At 42.7% G+C, this 24,812-nt stretch overlaps 1 protein-coding gene across 1 annotated transcript in view; it reads left to right on the forward strand.

Annotated features, from left to right (window-relative positions):
• sass6 (SAS-6 centriolar assembly protein) overlaps positions 1 to 24,812 on the forward strand; it is a 168,753-nt gene that overhangs the window by 108,301 nt on the left and 35,640 nt on the right. Inside the window, exon 14 of the mRNA XM_084325732.1 lies at positions 23,663 to 23,769. Coding sequence (XP_084181858.1) covers positions 23,663 to 23,769 — 107 coding nt within the window. The remainder of the gene's footprint in view (positions 1 to 23,662; positions 23,770 to 24,812) is intronic.

The raw sequence follows: 24,812 nt of genomic DNA on the forward strand, positions 1-24,812 counted from the left end.
CTCGCGCAAAATCTGCGAGGTTGCGCCCCGACGTTTTCGCTAATGTCCATTGGGAAATCGTGCCCCCCACTGAATTCTACCCCCGGGCGCATGTGCAAAATCACCCAAATCATTCCACGTTGGGCAAAACATTTTTCCCAACATTTTCGCAGATGGAAGGGCATTGGGAAGTTGTAGAACCGACCCGAGATCTACCCCTGTGCATATTTTCGCGGGGATCGGAAAACGGGCACACGCGTGGGAGCTCACGCAAAATCGTAGTTGCCCCCCTTTGGCTACCGAGAGTCATAGTTACTCCTACCGTTTACCCACGCTCTATTACCCGCCTGTGGAGGTCAGGAAACCTTGACCTTTGACCCCATCTCCAATTTGGCGTTAGATGTTATTTTAGCACACACCACATTACTGACATTTTGGATTAGATGTTATTTTAGATGTTTCTGTTCAAATAAAATCTTATGTCCAAACAAATGCATTGTCCAATTACCTATATTTATAACTTTTTGGGTGGGGGCGTGGGCGCATGGATTTTTGGCTGGTGAAAATGCTGAGTGGCTAGTGACTTTGGAAAATCACAGGAAAACCTGGTGAGCCAAAAAGTTAATGTCAAGCTCTGTGTTTCATTACATTTATATATTAGTGCTGTCAGGCGATTAAAAAAATGTATCTAATTAATTACAGGATTTGTAATTAATTAATCTAATTAATCGCATTTTAATCGCATAACCATTTTAGGCCCGATATACTATATTCTATAATCATATTTCAAATGGCAGAATTCAGTACTGTATCTACAAAACCTTCTGTTTAATCATCTTCCATTTATTAATTTGCTTAGATTTTTCAGGTCTGGTAATTTTTAGCATGGTGTTATTCACAGTCAAAGAAAAATTCATTAAAATGAATTGATATTCTCATTTGGTTGATTGATTGAAAACTTTATTAACAGATTGCAGAATGGGTACAATACAGTACAGCTCAATACACACAATTGTTAAGGGGATGCAGACCAGAGAAAGACTTTCGTCTTGTTTACATCAGGGTCCCCCATTTTCAATTCATCAGGACATATATGACATACATGACATACAGTACTGCTACATCTATACATTTATGACATACCAGATTTGCAAATACAGTACTGTTTGTGATACAAAAAGAGTCAAGAAAAGGGAGTATATACATTTGACGTAAAAACTGTACATTGGAGGAGGTTGGGTGGGGTTGTGTGGGGGGGGGGGGGCGGGTTGGGTACATTTGGGATATTGACATCCATACTGGGTCATTTACATTGGCGGGGGTTGGGGGGGGGGGGGGAACACTGTACAAACAAGCAAAACTGTACATTGGGGGGGGGGGGGACACTGTACAAACAAGCAAAACTGTACATTGGAATATTGACAAGACCATACTAGGTTCATTACAATTTACTCAAGCCTAGTAACAGACACAGTATTTCTGACACTGGGAATACATTCCCTGAGATCCATAGATGTCCCTAGAATCAGATACCAAGAACATGCAAATGGTCCATTTAAAAAAAAAATCTGTAAATGTTTATTCTACGTTCTTATGGAATTAATGAGATTTAAATATATATATATATATTTAAAAAAAAAATATATATATATATATATATATTTTGTATTTATTTTGAGTAAATTTTCGCGATAATTTGCTGTGTAATTAATTAATCTAATTAACGCGATAAACTGACAGTATATATACATACATACATATGTACCAATTATTTGCTTGTTCTATTCTCCATCCATCTATTATTTACATTTACATTTAGTCATTTAGCTGACGCTTTTATCCAAAGCGACTTACAAGTTCTGTACAACTCTTATCAGCTGAGAAACAATGTTCATCAAAGTGTTGAGTGCTACAGTGTAGGTTAGTTTATTAGGACAGGTGCATGACAGTAATGTTAGTTCGGGTTTTTTTTTTACATTTTTTTTTTTTTACATTTTCATTATTTCAGATAATGGTTGAAGAAGTGCGTCTTTAGTCGACGGCGATCTATTATCCATTGCAACACTATATTATCACCGACATCCTGTTGGGGGATCCCCTTTTTAACTGCTCATCTGAGGTTTCTCTCCTCCTCTCCGCCTGTGTTGTTTTTTCCCCCTATTGCCAGGTTTTAGTGAGTCGTTCCTCATCTTCATTGGTGAAAGTCTGGGAGTGTTGCAAATGTGGATATTATGGTGTTTTTTGTTCTGGATCTATTGTGATGTTTCTTCTTGACCTATAAATAGGGTTGGGCATCGTTTGGATTTGAACGATTCCGATTCTCAATTTCGATTCCTGTTCTAAACTATTCTCGATTCCGATTATTTGAGGTGCAGGTCAAAACAGGTCACAGCTTATTTCGCAGGAGACTTTCTTTTTTTTGTATCCCTTTTTTTCCCTTCATACTATTCACATTGTCAGTTGACTTGATACAGTTTAATTTGGTTGCTGTACTGTAACTAGGGTATTAATGAACAAATATGGACAAGCTAGCCTAGCTGTTGGCCAAAAACACCTCATAGTTTTAAGCTAGGCTAGCTGGTACGCATCCGCTTCCATTCATTTGTGCTAAGCTAGACTAGCTTGCAGCCAGATAGCTTTCTACTGGACACACTGAGATAGGGCTGTCATGATTAGTCGACCATGTCGATGTCCTCTACCATTAAATTTAGTCGATTTGCATATTCATGATCGATGCATCGTATTGTTGTTACTTGGATGCCTTTTGCCGTGCAAATGGCAGATGTTCAAAGTCATAACATGCGTAACGTGTAATCTAACCAGTGCGCAATGAATCACGTTCAAAATATAAATAACCACTATTCGTGATTCTGCCTAGAGCCAGGAATCGACGGAGGGAGGGGCTGAGCCGATACCCCCCACCTTCACTTTGAGAAGCTAAGACAGCTCTTCAGCCCTGCGTTCTACAGCCTGTCATAACTCCTTGCGAGTCGTGCTGTTTCTATGTAAACTCCTCGAGCAACGGGTCCAATAAATGTGTCTAACATGCTTTACATCCTCGCCATTACTGTATGCCCACGTCGCGGTAAAAACCTTAACTAACGTTAGCTGCTAACTAGGGGTGTAACGATGCATCGAAATGCATCGATCCTAATGTGACGATTCAACCGCATCGATTTGAAAATGTTAGAATCGATTAGAATCGAAATAAAATAAATATATATATTTTTTTTAGGGATGTCCGATATTATCGGCCTACCGATATTATCGGCCGATATCGGCATTAAAATGTGATATCTGAAAATATATATATATATTTTTTTTTTTCTATAACCTTTATTTACCCAGGCAAGCAAGTAAGAACTAATTCTGATTTTATTTATTGTCAAAGGTATGCATAATGTTGTGTTAATTCCACAACAAGAGATATGTAATGTTAATTACCTGAAATTATTCCATTTTTGGGGGGGGCCCTGCATATATCGGTATCGGTTGATATCGGTATCGGAAATTAAGAGTTAGACAATATCGGTATATCGGTATCGGTAAAAAAGCCAATATCGAGCATCTCTAGTTTTTTTTCTTTGTGTGTGTATTGTTTTTATTGACCTATAGTCCATTCATGCTGAGTGAATCAGTTCCCCCACCCACATTTGTGTATTAAATTTTTTTTGGGGAATTAACTGATCGAATCGAATCGTGGTCAAATGAAGAGATTTCATGATGCATTGAATCGTTGCCTGAAGAATCGTAATCGAATCTAATCGTTGTGAGGTCGAATCGTTAGACCCCTACTGCTAACTAAGCTAAGCAAAAATAGCTTACAGGCACAGGAGAAATTGGTTTTGTGGAGTTCCAATAGTGAGGAATTGTTTGTTTATTGTTTAAAAGGATCCCCATTAGCTGCCACCTAAGGGTGCTTTCACACCAGAGCTGTTTGGTCCGGACTATCGGACCAGAATTCGATAGTCCGCTTTTTTGGGGTGGTGTGAATGCTCAGTCGAACTCTGGTGCGGACCAAACACGCAAACTCTGGTCCGCCTGAAAACGTAGGTCTCGGTTCGCTTCATCGGACCAAACGCGGACCAAATATAGGAAGTGAGTCACGACTCTCACGAGCAGAGCGCTAAATTACTACCTAACCAATCAGATCTGCGATATGAGGTAGCGTCATGAGCAGAGCAATGTGTGTGGACAAGAGGCGGGTTGCTACGTTTACTGTAGGGAGGGGCTTTTAGAGACCCATGTTTTTTTTTGCTTCGAAAAGAGGGACATCCTCTCAATATGCGGGACGCGGGACATTCGGTCAAATGGTGGAACTGGAGTCAGACGGGGCTCGCAGTCACACACACACACACACACACACACACGCGCGCGCGGAAAAAAAAACTCCTCACCGGTCATCGTCACCGGTGCTTCATGCAATCAAACCGAGAGACCGTCTGCTCCCCGACTTTCTCTCCGCTACACTCCTCCCGCTGCGTCTACTACTACACACACACACACACACACACACACACACACACACACACACACACACACACACACAATAGGGCTCGCATTCACACACACACATTTTCACTCTGTTGTGTCCAATAGACGAGCGCCCTTTTCGACCGTGTGACATTGTTCAGAAAGTTTGGTGCGCTTGACAAATTGCAATGTGAATGCAGACGCACCAAATGAAGAATGCAACACTGTTGCAACTTCACCCCCAGAATCGCACAGAGTCCACAAACTATATGTGAAAGCGCAAGTGGCGAGCTAGTCTTCCTGGGGTCCACACAGAAAGACAACACAAAACATAACAATACATGAGATACATCACAATTCACTTAATTAACAATGATAATCTAAAAACAGTAAAACATTGTAGACATCATTATAAACATCAGAATATTTTGCTCACATATTTAAGTAGTGCATTCTCAGGTGGTATTTAAAAGACACTTTTCTATTCAATTTACTTATGTTCAGTGGACAGTTATTCCAATGATTGATGGCACGATAAACAACAGTCCTCTTTAAAGCATTTGATTTTGGACGTGGTAACATAATCTGTCCATCGGCTGACCTAGTAAAATGAGAATGAACCCGACTGCATCTGACAATTTGTTTGTATAAGAAAACAGGTTGAGACGAAAAGACAGTGTTCCTGAAAAATGTAACCGTGTTGAAAACCAGCCTATTCTCTACCGTTAACCATGAGAGTTGACAGTGCATAGTGATAGTGTTTGTTCTCATGGAACAATGTAAGACTAACCTTGCAGCTCTGTTCTGGGCAGTTTGCAATTTCTTTAGTTGATCTTTGGATGCAGAGGTGGATGAAAGGTGGGGGGGGGGGGGCTGAGCCCATCTCTCTCTTTCTCTCTACGTTAATGATGGTGATCAATGAAGTAGCCAAAAGTTACACTATAAAAACTAACTGGATAGTTGATGATAATAAATATTTCACTGATTTGAATTAAATATGTATATAGCCTATATATAAAAAATACATTTTAATTGTATCTCCTCTGCTGGCACAAGCACTACCATAGCGTGGAGTGGAGAGATAACACACAATACATATACATGTAATAATTCATTGAGAATTAAATCTCTAAAGTAAGAATAATAAATCTCAACATTTGAGAATAAAATCTAAAGTAAATTTTGTTCCCTGTTTTTCAACATTTAGCTACAGGCATGGATACAATGTATGTAATGATAAATAATGTGATAGGAACGGGCGGGTGTTATTATTATTTCAAGAAAATAAAGTAGCTATAATGAGTCAATAGATAAAAAGCAGTAATGGCATGTAGGTTACTCACCTTACTCGTGTAAGTTAAGTTAAGAAGTCTTTATTTGTCATCAGATTAACACACACACACAAACACACACATGCGATGGGTGACCCACAGGAACACACACATGCACTGAGTCGCTGACGAAATGTTCTCGGCACCTCCCATCCCGTCGTCCTTCCCCCCCAAGGGCAGCCGGGAGCAGACATGGGCTGCAGCGAGCGCCGCGCCCGGGGACCAATCCAAGTGCTCCTGTCCGTCTTCGTCAGGGACACAACAGCGTTAGCGATCTGTTGTGCATGTTTTTCCATTGGGTTTATCTTATCGGAGGGGGGGGGGGGGGGGGGGGGGGCACGGGGAGAACATGCAAACTCCACAAAAGGGTCCGGGAGATACCCCACCTGGGTAACTGGCAACCTGGTCCCCAAGCGGGAATCGAACCCAGGACCTTCTAGCTGTGAGGCGACAGTGTTAACCACTACACCACTGTGCCGCCATAGAAGGCATCCATACAGTAAGCATCCACACTACACAGCATGTATAGACTTATATAGATGTATATGGGGAATCAGAGGGCACGCTCCAGGCTGCATGGGGAATCAGAGGGCACACTCCCGGCTGCATGGGGAATCAGAGGGCACGCTCCAGGCTGCATGGGGAATCAGAGGGCACGCTCCAGGCTGCACTTATATAGATTTATATGGGGAATCAGAGGGCACGCTCCAGGTTGCATGGGGAATCAGAGGGCACACTCCAGGCTGCATGGGGAATCAGAGGGCACGCTCCAGGCTGCATGGGGAATCAGAGGGCACACTCCAGGCTGCATGGGGAATCAGAGGGCACGCTCCAGGCTGCATGGGGAATCAGAGGGCACATTCCAGGCTGCACTTATATAGATTTATATGGGGAATCAGAGGGCACGCTCCAGGTTGCATGGGGAATCAGAGGGCACACTCCAGGCTGCATGGGGAATCAGAGGGCACGCTCCAGGCTGCACTTATATAGATTTATATGGGGAATCAGAGGGCACGCTCCAGGTTGCACTTGAATGTGCAGACTGGGATGTGTTCCGCGATAACACAGACAATATTAATGACTACAGGACTTTATTTGTACTCTGGTAGAAGAAACAATCCCCTCTACAACTATTAGAGTTTACCCAAACCAAAAGCCCTGGGTAGACAAATCCGTCCGTGAGGCTCTGAAAGCGTAAACCTCAGCCTATAACGCCTGGCTTGTGACAGGCAACATGAATGAACACAAGGCGGCGAGATACAACGTAAGGAGGACAGTAATAAGAGGCAAAACGGCGCTATAGGGATAAAGTTGAACTTCAGTTTGAACAGGCTGACTCTAGAGGTATGTGGCAGGGCCTCAGAACGATGACAGATTACAAAGGCAACTCCCTCAAGCTGAACAGTGACATCTCCTTAGCAAATGATCTCAATACCTTCTATGCGAGGTTTGAGACTGGGAATAACAACACCAGCCTACAAACCACTGCAATGGGGGGGGGGGGGGGGGGCACTGCAGATGGAGACTCAGTGTTCAGGATAACAGAACATGAGGTGAGGAGAACCTTTAAGAAAGTGAATATCAGGAAGGCAGCAGGACCGGACGGTATCCCCGGCCGCGTCCTAAAAGTCTGTGCCGACCAATTGGCCCCGGTATTCACTGACATATTTAACCTGTCCTTAGAACAGGCTGTCATCCCCACCTGTCTGAAGAAGTCCACCATTATCCCTGTACCCAAAAAATCCATGCCCGCTTGCCTCAACGACTACCACCCTGTAGCTCTCACCTCCATAGCCATGAAGTGCTTTGAGAAGCTAGTGAAGGGCTACATCTGTTCCTCCCTCCCCATCAACCTGGCCTGCAATTTGCATATCGCCCCAACAGGTCCACGGAGGACGCCATAGCCCATGTGCTGCACACAGCAGCATCACACCTGGACAAGAGGCAGGGGCACTATGTGAGAATGCTATTCATGGACTACAGCTCAGCATTAAATACCATAGTCCCCTCCAAACTCATAGCCAAGCTCAGGGACCGGGGCTTGAACTATGACCTCTGCCAGTGGGTCTTGGACTTCCTGACGGGTAGACCCCAGGTGGTGAGAGCAGGCAACTGCACCTCCTCATCCATCACTCTTAACATAGGGGCCCCCCAGGGCTGTGTCCTGAGTCCCCTCCTCTACTCCCTGTACACACATGACTGTGTGGCACAGCGGAACAACAACACAATCGTCAAATTTGCTGACGACACAGTAGTGGTGGGCCTGATCTCTGCAAACGATGAAAGGGCCTACCTGGAAGAGGTAGAGAATCTGGTGCGGTGGTGTCAGGAGAACTGCCTCTCCCTGAACGTCAGCAAAACAAAAGAAATGATTGTGGACTTTAGGAGGTCGGGGGTCAGGGACTACAGCCCCCTCAGCATCGACGGGGCACCGGTTGAGAGAGTGAACAGTTTTAAGTACCTCGGAGTCCACATATCCGAGGACTTGACATGGACCACACACATTGACAGTGTAATCAAGAAGGCACAGCAACGCCTCTACTTCCTTAGGCGCCTAAGGAAGTTCAAAGTGAGTCAGAAGATCCTTAAGAACTTCTACTCATGCACAATAGAGAGCATCCTGACTGGCAATATCACCTCCTGGTTTGGGAATAGCACAGCACAAGACTGCAGCAGACTACAGAGAGTGGCACGTTCAGCCGAACGCACAATTGGAGGTGGGCTTCCCACTCTCCAAGACATTTACAACAAGCGTTGCATGGGTAAGGCTAAGAGAATAATCAAAGACTCTAGCCACCCAAACAATTGCCTCTTTGAACTGCTGCGGTCAGGCAAGCTATACCGGAGTCTCATGGCAAGCACAGAGAGACTCAGAAGGAGCTTCTATCCCCAGGCCATCAGGATGCTCAATGACAATAACACTATGTAACAAACCATCAAATACACTCACAGCCTGCCTGTATCACAAACAGTACTGTATTTGTAAATCTGGTATGTCATAAATGTATATGACATACCAGCAGTACTGTATCTGTATGTCGTGTATGTCCTAAATGTCATGATGAATTGAAAATGGGGGACAAGATGAAAGTCTTTCTCTGGTCTGAATCCCTGTTACAACCCCAGTATGTCTAGGGGAAGGGGTGAATAACATAAAAGATGATTGTGTTGTAATTAGTGATAAATGAACCAAATGATAAATAATTCAATGCCCACAACAAGTTTAGGTGAAAGAAAGTAATATATTGTGCCTTTTATATATACAAACAAAACAGACTAATACACAATGACAATGGTGGATTTGATACACACAACCAAGGGGAAAGGGGGGGGAGAAGGGAAAAGGAGCTTGAATGATGCCAAAGGAATAAACTAAGTAAAACAAAACACAACTAACTCAGTAAGGAATATCTTGTCTACCTATACACAAACACAAAGGTCAAATAAAACCTACTGCTCACTACCTACACTGACTAACCAAACATATGTCCAAAACATACAATGAGTGGCATCACTCCTGACCTAGTGTGTCTAGACAATACTATCACTACGTGTAGCACCAAATGTGTTGGGCCCCTTACCTGCTCCAATTCCCAACCCACACACACACATACACTTGTACCAAGTTGGCTAAATATATCAGAGTCAAACATTTAACCAACAGCATAGAGACAAAAAGAAGGGAAGGAAACAGAAAGTGCTACATGGGTTTTAAAACAAGAGGAGGGCTTCCGATTGGTCAACTGGTGATTTGCTTGATGGCTGGGATGACTGGCTGGTTTCCAATTAGTGTCCTGATGAAGGACAGGAACCTGGATCAGAGTATAGCAGGTGGAGGGAGTGGGAGAGAGAGAGAGAAGGAGAGGGAGAGAGAAAGAGAGAGAAAGGGGGTGGGGGGCACAAAAGTACAAACAACATACAACAGCCACATGCTGGAACGTAACACCCCCACACACAAAAACAAACCCATTACCCAAAAAATAACAAGAGGGCGGTTGGTACAACAACCACTCGGGTCGATTATGACGATTCGACAGCTACGGGGAACGAGTCGACGGCAAACGGAACATGGGTCGACAAACGGAGAACGAGTCGACAGCAACAGAAAACTAGTCAGCGGCAACAGAAAACAAGTCGACAGAAACAGAGAACGAGTCGACAACAGAAAAAGAAAAGTAAACCAAACAGTAGACACTGGAGCAAACACACTATTGTTTAGTTGTTTGTCATCAACATCATCAGTAACACCAGAAGCAATCACCTGAACTGAAGCAACTGAGGTGGTTGCTTTTCCCTCTACCTCCTCTGGCTGAGGGTTCCCTCTAAGGTGATACAACTTCAACATGTTAACATGGCAAACACGAGTCTTGCGCTTGCGGTCAGGGGTACTTATCAAAAGGCCTACAACCTTTTCACAAGTCACAGGTAACTGAGGAATACAGCCACTCTTGGTCTGGTCTGTAGAGTTTGGGTGACCTTTGGTCTCTTCCAGTGGGCACCTGGAGACATCAGGGCTAGCAGTTAGAATGTCATCACTAACAAACAAGGATGTTAACACAGAGTCAGCCAGATTAACCATATCACCCATTTCTTCCTCTTTTTGTAACTGAGCGTGGGTGTCCATGCAGGCAGGGAAGGCCTCAGGGAATAACTGACTAACACAGGACACTGCTGATCCAATACTTCTAGCACTGGCATCACTTTTCCTCCAGCTATGTCATTACCCATAATGAAGGCAACACCTTCAATTGGCAATGCATGACGCACAGCAATATCAAAGAACCCAGAAGCCAAAGCTGACTGGACGTGGACCTTATGCAATGGCACAGGAATGAAACCCATTTCAATTCCCTGCACTATAACACTAGAGCCACAGGACGTTTGGTCAGAAAAGGGCAGAACGTTAGCAAGCAGGAAGGACTGCTTAGCACCAGTATCCCTTAGGATATGAACAGACTTCTGATCACTCGGATTTCCAGTGAGCGAAATTAACCCATCAAAAATGAATGGCTTAAAACTAGAGTTGTTCCGATACCGATACCAGTATCGGAAAAGCCGCCGATACTGCCTATAATGCTTGTATCGGTATCGGCCGATGCTGCTCTAATGCTGCGCTCCGATACCATATGACGTAATTTATCAACAACACTGTCGTCTGTTGAGTGAGCATTATAAAACAAACGTGTGCTTAATCGACCGTGAATTAAAGTGTCAATGCCATTTGTCATTTTAACAGCAGATACTTTCTTAAATGTCATCGTCCCGACAGAGCGGTGTTGACGGGGAGCTCATGGGTTCGCTTGGTGGCTGGTGGCTGGTCGGTTAGCATTGAACAGCTAACCGAAAGCTAGCTTTAACGTTACCTTGGCTAAAGTTGGGGCTATTCATAATCCAGCAATAATGGCTGCAGACCTGCAAGCAAAGTACAGCAAGTTGGCAAAGGAGTATTCGTTAAATCACAATGTCACCAGTAACGTTACAGTCTTTCCATATACCGGTAGCTCATGCTATGCTAACCTAGCTCACGTTGACGTCGTCATTGAGACCATTAATGACATGTTGCGGACAGCCATATCAGTGACAATGTTTAGCTTTTAGTGCCAAATGATAAGGGTCTGAGGCGGAGTCTCAAAAGAGAATGTTGAATATTTATTGTGCAAAAATCACAACAGATCCTCTGCTACTGAAACGGAGCCTTGTAGACTGAGTAGGGTATATCTGCAGAGCCACTGGGTAGCGAGTGCAGCAACGTATAATGTCTGTGTGGATCATTGGAGTAGGGTATATCTGCAGTGCTGCAGCCCCATACTCATTGATTAATGATACTAATACAAATCTATACAATCACCTGTTGTTGAATAAATACCATTACTTTCTAGTTATTACTAAAAAACAGTATATATAAAACAGTATTTGTTAAAAAAAAAAAAAAAAAAGTATAATTTATATAATGTCGTTTTTTCATTTATTTTTTTATGTATGCACTGGTATCGGATAAGTATTGGTATCGGCCGATACCCAAAGCGTAGGTATCGGAATCGGATCGGAAAGGAAAAAATGGTATCGGAACATCTCTACTTAAAACTAGGATCCGGTTCGGTGGGCTGACCTGAGGCAGACGGCCTAATTGTCTTAACAAAGCCTACCCCTTTTGTCTGGCCTGAACTCTGACCTTGCTGTTGTTTACGTTTAAGAATGTGGCAGTCAGCAATGAGATGCCCAGTCTTATGGCAGTAATAACATTCACGGTTGGTTTTTGAGTGGGCAGGTGGCAGTGTCATATGGATTGATTGCGACACGGGGCCTTCAGGAAGTGACCCTGCAAACGTAACACTACGGGATGGTGTAAAGACCGTTTTGTGAATAAGCGTGAACTCATCTGCAAACACTGCAGCCTCTGACAAAGAAGTTACCTTCTGCTCATTTAAGTAGACCACAATGCGTTCAGACACACAATTCTTAAATTCCTCCTACAGTATTAGCTCTCTAAGAGAGTTGTAGTCAGTAGACTTGTTAGCACTACACCACTTGTCAAAGAGAGTTCCCTTATCTATACTGAACTCAACAAATGTCTGACTTGAGGACTTCTTGTGATTCCTGAATCGTTGCCTATAGGCCTCTGGCACCAACTCATATGCACGGAGAACAACAGACTTCACAATGTCATATTGCAATGAATCATCAATGGACAGAGAAGAAATCACCTCCTGAGCTTTTCCACTCAGTTTACACTGTAACAATAGAGGCCATGCCTCCTTCGGCCACTGAAGGGATGTAGCAATACGCTCAAATGCACTGAAGTAGACATCTACTTCGGTCTCCTGAAAAGGTGGAACTAGAGATATATTTTTACTTATGTCAAATGACCTAGACAGAATTGATTGAGATGAAGATGGTGCCATCGGAGACTGGAAACTGGAAACCATTTTCCAACTCCAGCTGTCGTATTTTAACAGCCGTTTCAGCCTCGATTTCCAGCTTGCGTACTGCTAGCCTGAAATCAATTTGTCGTGCCTCAGCCTTCTCTTGAGCTTCCATGTGAAGCCGAGTCAAGCACATTTTCATTCGTGCTTCAATCACTGAACTGGTTGAGCTAGGAGAGAGCGGGTCAAAGCGAGGTAAGGTAGCAGGTGGTTTCACCTCTGCCTTCGCACCCAAGCCAACCGGTGACTTTTGTTGCTCCTCCTGAAACAAAGGCGAACTAACTTCTGTAGTCCCCTCTTCCTCCAAGGCACTAGGACCAGGCTGCTCTGGCAACACAATTCTCGGGCTTCCAATTTGCCACAATGTTCTGCAACAGCCTTGGCAGTCATTTTAACGACACGTTTCCCATTGACGTCACCGCTAGCAGCGGAGGGCACTGTGGTCTCCATGGAAACGTTTGACGCCGGTTTGCGCGTCTCCATGTTATTAGATAGTCTGAGTTAAAACGAGATGGCTGGCGAGTCGCGCAACAAAGTCAATACAAAAAGGTCCGCGTGTAAAAGTCAAGTGTTATTCCACTTCAGCAACCATGGATTTATGCTCAACCCCAAGTTATGTGCGCGCACAATTTTTACATGGCCATGCATTTATATAGCGCTATAAACATACCTCCTTGCGTTGGGTACCATGCTGTCGCTCACGGACCAGTACTCGCGGTCCAGTACTGTTCCTCAGCCAAACTTCGGGTCAGCACCGGTGCGTTCCTCGTCCACGAACGGCTGCAGGCGGTTCCCCGATGCAGCAGCAAACAGTGGAATCCTCTTCCTCCACAAACAACAACAGCAGCTCCTAGTCTTTCTCTGGTGGCGATTCTTTGACGTCCCAAACGCAGCGAATCTTCCCCAGTCTCAAAACGAGAGTCCAACTGGTCCGTAGGTTTTTGACTAATATTAAAGGAGCTCCCGTCTTATACGGAGCTACTGAGCATTTTGATCCCGTAGATGGACTTGGCTGGAAAATTATATTTATTTGCTTCACCGTGCAAACAGAATATCCTCGCTTTTGTTCCTTAAACTGATTAAATAATAATGAATACAATACCTAATTGCTCCATCTCCATCTCCACCAATTTGTCCAACACCATAGACCTAATCTCTTTTTTAAGCAGAGACCTTGATATCTGGAGACCATAGTGCTTGCCTATCAGTAACAAATCATCCTTTCGGCACTTAACAAAAATTTCAACAGAGGGATTCTGAACAAACTGATCTATGGTAAACTGTGCCATGTCAGCAGTGGACAGCAACAGTACACCAATCACAAAATATCAATAACAGTAGGAAAGAATTAATTATGTGGATCATCACCACAAACAATCATCAAAACCAGGAACCCTTTACAGGAGATCCCGGACGACCCCCCATTTTATGTTACAACCCCAGTATGTCTAGGGTAAGGGGTGAATAACATAAAAGATGATTGTGTTGCAATTAGTGATAAATGAACCAAATGATAAATAATTCAATGCCCACAAGTTTAGGTGAAAGAAAGTAATATATTGTGCCTTTTATATATACAAACAAAACAGACTAATAGACTATTTGATACACACAACCAAGGGGCAAAGGGGGGGGGGGGAGAAGGGAAAAGGAGCTTGAATGATGCCAAAGGAATAAACTAAGTAAAACAAAACACAACTAACTCAGTAAGGAATATCTTGTCTAAATATACACAAACACAAAGGTCAAATAAAACCTACTGCTCACTACCTACACTGACTAACCAGCGCCCAAGGACAAATCTCAAGTTTCAAGTTTCTTTAATAGTTGTCATACAGAAGTACAGAATACTTTTATACAAAATGCTTCTTACTGTTACGCTCCAGAGACTGTGCTAGACAAGATAAGTATCAAATAACATAGTATAGCATGTAAATTAGAAGTAGAAAATGAGGTCACAGTGTTCAGTATAGACATATGTACAATGTTCGATGCAGAATAGACGTAACTGAGTTACCATATAATATACAATACTATGCAGTGTACTAATATACAATACTATATAGTGCAAAGCAGAAATGGGATGAGGTACAATTTAGGTACAATTTACAGTAAGGTGTACGAGTTGTAGTGCAATCCTTTATCAATAAATATAAAGTGTGGGGAGTGGGTGCTACAGTGTGTTTGTATAAAGTGAGTGTGTGCTATAAAGTGTGGGGAGTGGGTGCTACAGTGTGTTTGTTTAAAGTGAGTGTGTGCGTGTGGATGTGTGTGCTATGTGCGTTTGATGGTTGTTGTGTAGTGTTCATTGTTCGTTGAGCAGCCTGATGGCCTGGGGATAGAAGCTTCTTCTGAGTCTTTCTGTGCTCACCTTGAGACTCCGGTATCGCTTGCCTGACCGCAGCAGTTCAAAGAGGCAGTTGTTCGGGTGACTGGAGTCCTTAACACTTTGATTGCCTAAGGCTAAATTCATGATATACCATCCGTTGCCAGCTCTATTTAACATGGAGAAGTTCCCCTTCTTTGCAGGGCTATAACTTTAAATTCTATTGCTAGATTGCCATTATTAGGGCCCATTCAAGGTCCTATATGTATTGTTCATGGTGTAGCAACGTTAAACTTTTTCATTCACATATTCATACTAAAATATGGTCTAAGGTATAAGTATGTTTTCATCTCTTTCTGCAGCTTTCTCCAGAACGTGATTTATAGCCCCAAATGCATTATATTGATGATGAAATACAGTTTGATAGCAATCGGCGCGATATAAAAAATTCCAACTGGACGTACTTCTGGAAGTTACTACACGTCATCTGATGTTGACCGGATGGGCGAGGGGGCGTTTATAATTCCGTGGGCAGCGTTATACCATTCATCTAATGTGGGTCATATGTTCATCAGATCAGTTAGTATCGAACACGGTAATATTACACGCTAAAACTCACCCCAGGCTCCTCGGGCCGTTGGGCGATCAGCGTGGGGTAGACAGTTTTCCATTATGGGATGTCGAAATACCCGGTCCATTTCCAGGTTGTATAATAGTATATACGTCCAAATCATGTTGTTTATCGAGTTATTGGCAACGGATCGCTATGTATTGTGTCGAGCTCGAGTCCCGGGACCTATAGCGAGTGCTCGGAAGTAATATGGGTGATCACCACTTCATCCACATGACTTCCTGTTGGGCGATCTGCCGATCGGCCACCAGATGGCGCTCTTGAACCGCTAGAGCATAGGTGTCAAACTCACGGCCCGCGGGCCAAATGCGGCCCGCCACGTCATTTGATGTGGCCCCCCAAGAGCTCTGGTAATTTTTTTTTTTTTTTTTTTTTTTTACATTAATCTTGGGTTAAAAAATAGCGGTGTTAAAATAATTGTGGGTTAATGCGTTAATAAAGCCTTAGTTATTACACATTCTTACACATACATGTGTGTTGAACATCTGAGGTATTGATGAAGTAACAAAGGAAAAAAGCCAAAAGCACTTACTCCTCAGACATTCTTTGACAATTTTACAGCCCAAAATACAAAAAAGATCCAGGCGGAATAGGTAACAAAGGGTTGAAGAAATATTGTCTGAACTGTCAGATGCAAGCTGGCTGTGTGACATAACCGAGCACACATAGACACACATAGACACAGTAGTAAAGAAGGCGAAACAGCGCCTCTACCACAGGACAAGAAGGCCCTACAGAGAGTGGTGCGCTCAGCCGAGCGTACCACGGGTATTGCACTACCCCCCCTGCAGGTTCTATACAACAAGAGGTGCAAATCCAGAGCCTGCAGGATAATGAAAGACCCTCACCACCCCAATAACAGCCTGTTTCAGCTGCTGAGGTCAGGCAGACGCCTGCGAACCCCAGCTACTAGGACAGAGCGGCTTAGGCTCAGCTTCTTCCCCCAGGCCATCAGAGCCATGAACAATGAACATTGAGTGCTCAGAACATTGAACTATCCACACACAAGCACACATGAACACACACACGACACGCACGCTGTGCACGCTCACACACGAGCAGCCACTTAACTAGGGATGGGTATCGTTAGGATTTTATCGATACTACTACTCTTATCGATACTGCTTAACGGTTCGGTACTTTATCGATACTCTTATCGGTTCTTTTTGGTTATTTTTTTGCAAGAAAAAAAGACAATAAATTAAGAACAGAATCAACATTGCTTTATTATTTATAAATACAACTTTATAAATAAGTATTATAAATAAATATAATTTCTTCAGCAACAGCAGCAGCAATGTTCTTTTATATATCTTTATAAATAAATATAATAAATTAATATAATTTCTTCAGCAACAGCAGCAACAATGTTTTAAATGTGTCTGACTCTGAATTATAGACTTTTTATAATAAACAACAAATGCAAAAGGCTAACAGAACTGTGACACTCGTTCACCCTATCCTCTGTCATCCTTCCTCTAGCTGCTAGGGAGAAAGGACTTTGGGTGGTGGAGGGAGGTAGAGGGAGGATGTGTGGTGGCCCTGGGCTCACTGGGCTGGGACATAGTGGCTGACGCCTCAGCTTGACGATCTATAAAAAGTTTAGATTGTAGTATTTGTAGCTAAACAATTGTTTTGTTTATTAGCCTATTTGTAATAATTCGTTATTAGCCTAGGCAACTCCGTATCTTGGCTTACGGCTGCAGTGGATGCAGATGGAACACTGCGCGCAAGGCAGTCGAATACGCGCATTTCTGCACACTAATATCATGTTTTGCCAACAGATGTTTTGATAAATTGATTTGCTCGTATTGCCACCCTTACTGGCAAATGTTTTGTTGCACTTGTGGCAACGTGCATTGTCGGCATTGACCCTTGTAAAGTATATCCATACTTTAGAACGCTTCGCTCTATCCGCCATGATCACGACTCGGTGCATGCAGAGCTGCTGTCTGTGTGCAGCGCGCTATAGCACGGGGCGTCGGGGACAGAACTTTCATTAAGGAGTACCCGTATGTAGTACCCGGATGTCTATGTGTAGCACTAGCGAGCGACTCGCGAGGAGTGTGTGTAATAATTGACTCGCTGGCTGCGGCTCGCTTCTCGTGCAGAGACAGAGAGAGGATCGTTCGCAACTTTTAAATAATAATAATAATAATAATAATTTCTCTAGAGTATCGATAGCAGTACCGAGGACGTCAGAGCTTATAAATACTCCGGTATTTTCTAATATAGTACCGGTTCCCGTTTAAAACCGGGGTCCGGGGGGCATCCCTACACTTAACACTTTAACATGAGCGGGCACACACTCATGTCGCACACACGCACACTTATGGCCAAAGGAAAGGACACTTTAAATTAGAATAACAGGAACAGTGTATTGCACTACCAAAGCTAACTAGCATGTCCCATATGCTCTGTAAATAACTATGTACAGATACCGAGATGTCACTCCATGTTACCTGTTACCTGTTTACTGCACAATGTTGTTTTTTCATTTTTTGATTCTATTATATGTTGTACCACTGTATTGCACATCGTTGCGGGCAAGACCACCCGCATTTCATTGTATACCTGTATGCCGTGACAATTAAAACTCTTGACTTGACTTGACTTGATCTCGCTCAATTGAATAAGAAGCTGTAGGGACGCAGACAAGTCCCACCCAAAACTTGACCAATATAGTTGTGAACTGAGACAACCCTTATTTTGTTATTTTTGAGTACAGTTACAGTTGTGTGTTCATGCAGACACATAATAGCAATTTCGTTACGAATTGAAAATGGGGGACCCTGATGTAAACAAGTCGAAAGTCTTTCTCTGGTCTGCATCCCCTTAACAATTGTGTGTATTGAGCTGTACTGTACTGTACCCATTCTGCAATCTGTTAATTAAAGTTAATTAAACTATCTTCCATTAGTTGGATGTATGGCCTCTGCAAGGTTGTGTGCAGCCATTTGTTTTTGTAACATCTGCTACATCTGTCCCACGTGTTCTTTGCAGCTCACAGGTGTTAGTTCTGCCCCTCTTGACTGTGACAAAAAGGTTTTGAACAAACTTAATGTCATAGCTTGTATTTGATGATATTCTTCTTTGTTACTTACTTGAATGGTTTGATCATTGATTGATGGAGTAATATGGGGTTCTGATAAACAAAAATTATTTGTTAAAATAACATAAGCTAACATATATTTTTACATCTATGCAAATGCATATGCAATATGTATAACTTGAATAAGTAATAAATACAGAAACAACTTTACGGCGTCCTAGGCAACTTGAGCATGGCTAGGAAAGACGCCTAAACACGTTTCCGGCACTTAAAGTGTTAATGATTCTCTTAGCCTTGCCCCTGCACTATGGGAGATCGGGCTTTTTGCTCCTCCGCTCCCAGTCTGTGGAATGCTCTCCCTGACTACCTGAGAGCACCACAGACTGTGGATGTTTTTAAGAAAGGCCTCAAAACTCACCTTTTTAGTAGAGCCTTCTGTTGACTTTTTATCAAATTTTTTGCTCCACATTTTATGTTCTTTTACCAATTTCTTTTATCAGTTTTATTATTCTATGTTTCTCTGTTATTCTATGTTTTAGTCTTGCCTATTTTTATATTCTCTTTCCTTTATTCTCGCTAGCTTTTAAGTTCCTTTAAAGGTGTCATGCAGTGCTATTCCTAGCACTATTTGGGCAACTTTACACACTTCCTGTGAGTCTATGTAACACATGTGTAATTTTTATTCCAAAAATAATCATTGTTTTATATTTCTAATCTTGTACTCAAAACCAGCATTTTTCAGCCTCATGAAAGCAGGCTATTATTGGCTTGGCTCCACCCACACTTTGAGTGACAGCCACCCACCAAATAGCTCCGCCCATCTCCCCGTCATTCCATCCAGGTGGAGGTCTTATTGATTGATTGATTGATTGAAAACTTTATTAACAGATTGTAGAATGGGTACAATACAGTACAGCTCAATACACACAATTGTTAAGGGGATGCAGACCAGAGAAAGACTTTCGTCTTGTTTACATCAGGGTCCCCCCTTAGGTTTCAGGTTACATACAAATATGGTATGTCATAAATATAGAGATGTAGCAGTACTGTCTATCTATATATATATATGTTACCACTATTTGTAAAAGCCACAACCACGTTACCATATTTGTAATAATGTAAATCATTGTGTCGTTGTACATATTGTGTATACATCGTTAGAAGCTAACATAGGTTCCATCACTCTGAGAGTCCATGTTATGAACTATTACCACAGATATTTTCAGTTTTCAGGGTTGATCTAACAGTTTTGATTATGAAATCTCAGTCAAGGGTACCACAGGTCCTCTTCTCAGACCTGTGGGGCAAAGCACTGCACCATGCAAGCTACATGTCGCTGCATGTTGATCAATAGTAGCCCACTCGGTGCATCACAGTGGGCTACTATTGTGCTAACAACATGCTGCGACGTCTAGCTTGTTAGCCGGCATGAATACCCGATTTAAAATGGTTCTCTCCTCTTTGTATACCTTTGTCCTCACAAGTATTCTGCCAGGGAACTTATGGACACGACAATAGTAGTAGTTATAAGGTGTTTGAGCTTGTAACGTTAGTTAGCTCATAGCTATCGTGGTACACAAGAGCTATGAGCTAACTAACGTTACAAGCTCAAACGATAGCTATGAGCTAACTAACGTTACAAGCTCAAACACCTTATAACTACTACTATTGTCGTGTCCATAAGTTCCCTGGCAGAATAATTGTGAGGAAAAAGGTATACGAAGAGGAGAGAACCATTTTAAATCGGGCATTCATGCCGGCTAACAAGCTAGACGTCGGGGTATGTTGTTAGCACAATAGCTACCAAGCTAAGCTACGTTAGCTTCTAACGGTGTATACACAATATGTACAACGACACAATGATCAAACACCTTATAACTACTACTATTGTCGTATCCATAAGTTCCCTGGCAGAATACTTGTGAGGACAAAGGTATACAAAGAGGAGAGAACCATTTTAAATCGAGCACTCATGCCGGCCGACAAGCCGGACACCGCGGTTGTTGTTAGCACAATAGTAGCCCACTGTGATGCACCGAGTGGGCCACCATTGATCAACATGCAGCGATGTGTAGCTTGCATGATGCGTGTGCAGTACACAGGTCTGAGAAGAGGACCTGCACATGATAGCAACCGGGAGCGTCGCGGAGCATTCCTAGATCCACTTCAACCAGCCGAGCGTCGGGAGCTCCAGCAGCTTGTCGATGTGCTAATAGCCTGGAGCCAGCTACCGTTAGCTTGCAGAGGCTATTAGCACACCGACAAGCTGTGTAGCCAGCAGGCTGAATGCTCCGCGACGCTGGTTGAAGTGGATCTAGGTAGCCAGCAGGCTGAATGCTCCGCGACGCCCCCGGTTGCTAACGCCGGCCCCGGCTGGTGCTAACTAGCTAGCGATCGCTCCCGAGTCCCGAGAGCTAACGCCGGTCTGTCTGTCGAAGAATGGAGGCGGGCATTACTAAAACCACAGAGCCAATCACATCACCGTGCGCTATAAACAGCGCCCTGTGACGTGCACCAGGTCGTCAAATCAACATGACCTGATTTACTAGAGGCAAACAGGGGATGGGCTGTAGCTGAGGAATTCGTCAATATAGTATTTAGGCCCAAAAACACATTGATACGAACTCCTATTACTATAATACAATGCTAGAGACTGAAAAATGACATTTATAACGCATAGCCCCTTTAACTGTAGCGCTCAGAGTTGCCCTGCAACTGTAAAGCGCATTACAAATTAAATCTATTATTATTATTATTATTATTATTATTATTATTATTATTATTATTATTATTATTATTATTATTATTATTATTATTATGTCCAAAACATACAATGAGTGGCATCACTCCTGACCTAGTGTGTCTAGACAATACTATCACTACGTGTAGCACCAAATGTGTTGGGCCCCTTACCTGCTCAGATTCCCAACCCACACACACACATACACTTGTACCAAGTTGGCTAAATATATCAGAGTCAAACATTTAACCAACAGCATAGAGACAAAAAGAAGGGAAGGAAACAGGAAGTGCTACATGGGTTTTAAAACAAGAGGAGGGCTTCCGATTGGTCAATTATTGATTTGCTTGATGGCTGGGATGACTGGCTGGTTTCCAATTAGTGTCCTGATGAAGGACAGGAACCTGGATCAGAGTATAGCAGGTGGAGGGAGTGGGAGAGAGAGAGAGAGAGAGAAAGGGGGGGTGGGGGCACAAAAGTACAAACAACATACAACAGCCACATGCTGGAACGTAACAATCCCCTTAACACTTTCAGTGCCAGCAGGGGGCGCACGATTTAGTCCTTGAATGCCCACCATCCACTTCAATGTTAGCGTTAATAATGCCTAATCTATGTTTTAAATTATGGCTATGGCTATGTGTCTAATCTGCCCGTCGCTTATCAATGACTCGTTTTCCAGTCAACATTGTTGAAGCGGATTGTTTTTTTATCTGTTCATTTCCGTTTTATAGCATTTTGAAAAGCCCTCGTTTTCAAGGAAAATATAAATATTCCATGATAATCGCCCTTTTCTGGAATATTCTAGAATACACAAAAACGTTGTAATTTTTCGGCCTATTTATGAATCGTTTTCAAATAAACGCTAGATTATCGATAGTATATGTATACGTATGCACGCTATATAGGCGATCTGAAAAATGTATTCTCTGATTTCCTCAAAGCGATCGCGCACACACAGACAGATCACACATAGGGCAAACGCTGAGATCTCAGCGAATACAACTCTGATTATCCCAAGACTTGTAAAATAGATTCCTTACCTCAGATCAGATGTTCTCCAAAAAGATCATTCCAATTCCTGATCGCCATTCCAAAAATCGATCGCTTTTATTGATCCAACGCTACATACTGTACACATGTATTCCACGCTGTTCTGAGGCTCCACAATGAATCCGATCGGCTCGGGTTACATGCCTGAGAAGTAAAATGTGGATTCCGGATTTTTCTTTTCTCATCCATTTTCATTGAGTCCATTCCAAAAGGGTGCATTACCATCTGGGAGACGATAGGGGGTGGTTTTTTCACATCTGAGCTCCTACAGGGGCTGCATACCAACGGGAGACTCGGTTGATGAAATATGAATTCAGATCGTTAATAAAAAAATTAAACGCTAATTGTCATGGTGGGCATTCAGGCATTGGGCTGATAACACGTGTTATCACGTGGTGGGCACTGAAAGTGTTAACAATTGTGTGTATTGAGCTGTACTGTATTGTACCCATTATGCAATCTGTTAATAAAGTTTTCAATCAATCAAGCACACACATCCACACGCACACACTCACTTAAATAAACAACTCACTGTAGCAGCCACTTCAGACACTTTAACACACTTTATATTTATTAGTAAAGAGATTTGCACTACAACTCATACCTCATTGCACCTTACCCTATGTTGTACCTCATCCCATTTCTGCATTGTACTTTAACTTTATATTGTATTGTAACTCGGTTACTACATTTTTTCTACTCTGTATTGTATATATGTATATTGAACACTTTTGTTGAACACTTTTGTTTACACTTCAACACTTGTTACGTACAGTACTTGACTTCTATTTTTTACTTATCTTTTTTATTTTTATCTAGCACACTCTCAGGAGCAGAACAGGAAAAAGCATTTCATATAAAAGTATTCTGTATTTTTGTATGACAACTAATAAAGAAATTTGAAACTTGACATAAATAAACTTCATGGCTCATCTCCTACTCTGGGTATTCACTAGGTGGTGTCAAAGAGGCAACTACCCATGTGACCTGAGGATACTAGTAAAATATTTTGAAATATTCAATTGCAAATAGAATCAATTGTTGTTTGACACTGAGAGGACATTGGTATTTATCTTCTCGTCTGACTCTGGAGAAGATGGTACACCTTTCCAATAATGTTGGCATGTTCCTTTAAAGTGTAATGTGTTTTACAGGCCCAGTTCCTCCCCATGTCCGGCAGGCCCGTCATGTCTCCTGTGGAGGCAGCAGCATCTATTGTACAGCATCCAGCCGTTAACCACAAACAAACAAACAAACACAAGTGAGTCCCATCTTTAGCTCTTTTGTTTTTATTATTATTATAAGATATTCCTTTATTGATCCCCTTGGGGAAATGCATGCATTATAGCAGCGTGGGGGAGGGGAAGTACAGGTAGTGGAAGACGTGGTACAGGTCGTAGAATTATCGTACAGTGGAGAAGTAAAAATATAAATAGAATAAAAAGGCAGTGTAAACAATATAATTAACTCTGGACATGTGCATATGGGCAACAAGGTGCAAGATGAGGGTATGTAGCCCTCTCAGTTATATTTGCCCTACAATAAATAGTTACAATATATAATCAAAATCTAATTTAAAATCAAAAAATGCAAAATGCTAAAAATATACTCTAAAGTGGGGCGGCTACGTGGCGTAGTGGGCAAGGCACTCGCCACGAAATGCTGGAGACGCTGGGCTCGTCAGTTCGAGCCCAGCACTCCACATTTGCTTTCAGTTTAGCTGGTCGTCCACAGTAATACACATTGGCCGTATTACGGGGAGGGAAACTGAAGGGTGGGGATCGGGCATTGTGGACAGCGACTCCTACAGGTCGGTTGGTGCGCCTGCGCAGTAGAATCAGGAAGTGTCGGGGGCAGCGTGAGCCTCCCACGTGTTACTCCTCGCCACTGAGAGATCGAGTTGCGCAGGTGAAAAGATGCGACTGCTGTTACCTCAAGTACCGGAGGGGACTTGTGCTATGTATGACTTAGTCCACATTGCAGCCGGCTTGTGGGAGGCAAGAAACGGCGTCCGTGACAGGGGAGGGTTGAATTGGATGATACGAAATTGGGATGGGAGAAAATATAGAAAATGGGAGAAAAAGTGGATAAAAAAAAATATATACTCTAAAGTATACAGTATACACATAAGGTGCGGTATGCATGAGGTAAGTATGCCGTGATATTATTAGGGCTGACCTTCGAAGCTTTTTTTGGCAATCGAAGCTTCGGGGCCGAGCTTCGATTTTAATTCGAAGCTTCGAGGGAAAAAAGAAGCAAACAATTATATTATATTTAATTTATAATTTATAATTATATCAGACA

Source organism: Notolepis coatsorum (assembly GCF_963971535.1).
Source record: "Notolepis coatsorum genome assembly, chromosome: 12".
Taxonomy (NCBI): domain Eukaryota; kingdom Metazoa; phylum Chordata; class Actinopteri; order Aulopiformes; family Paralepididae; genus Notolepis; species Notolepis coatsorum.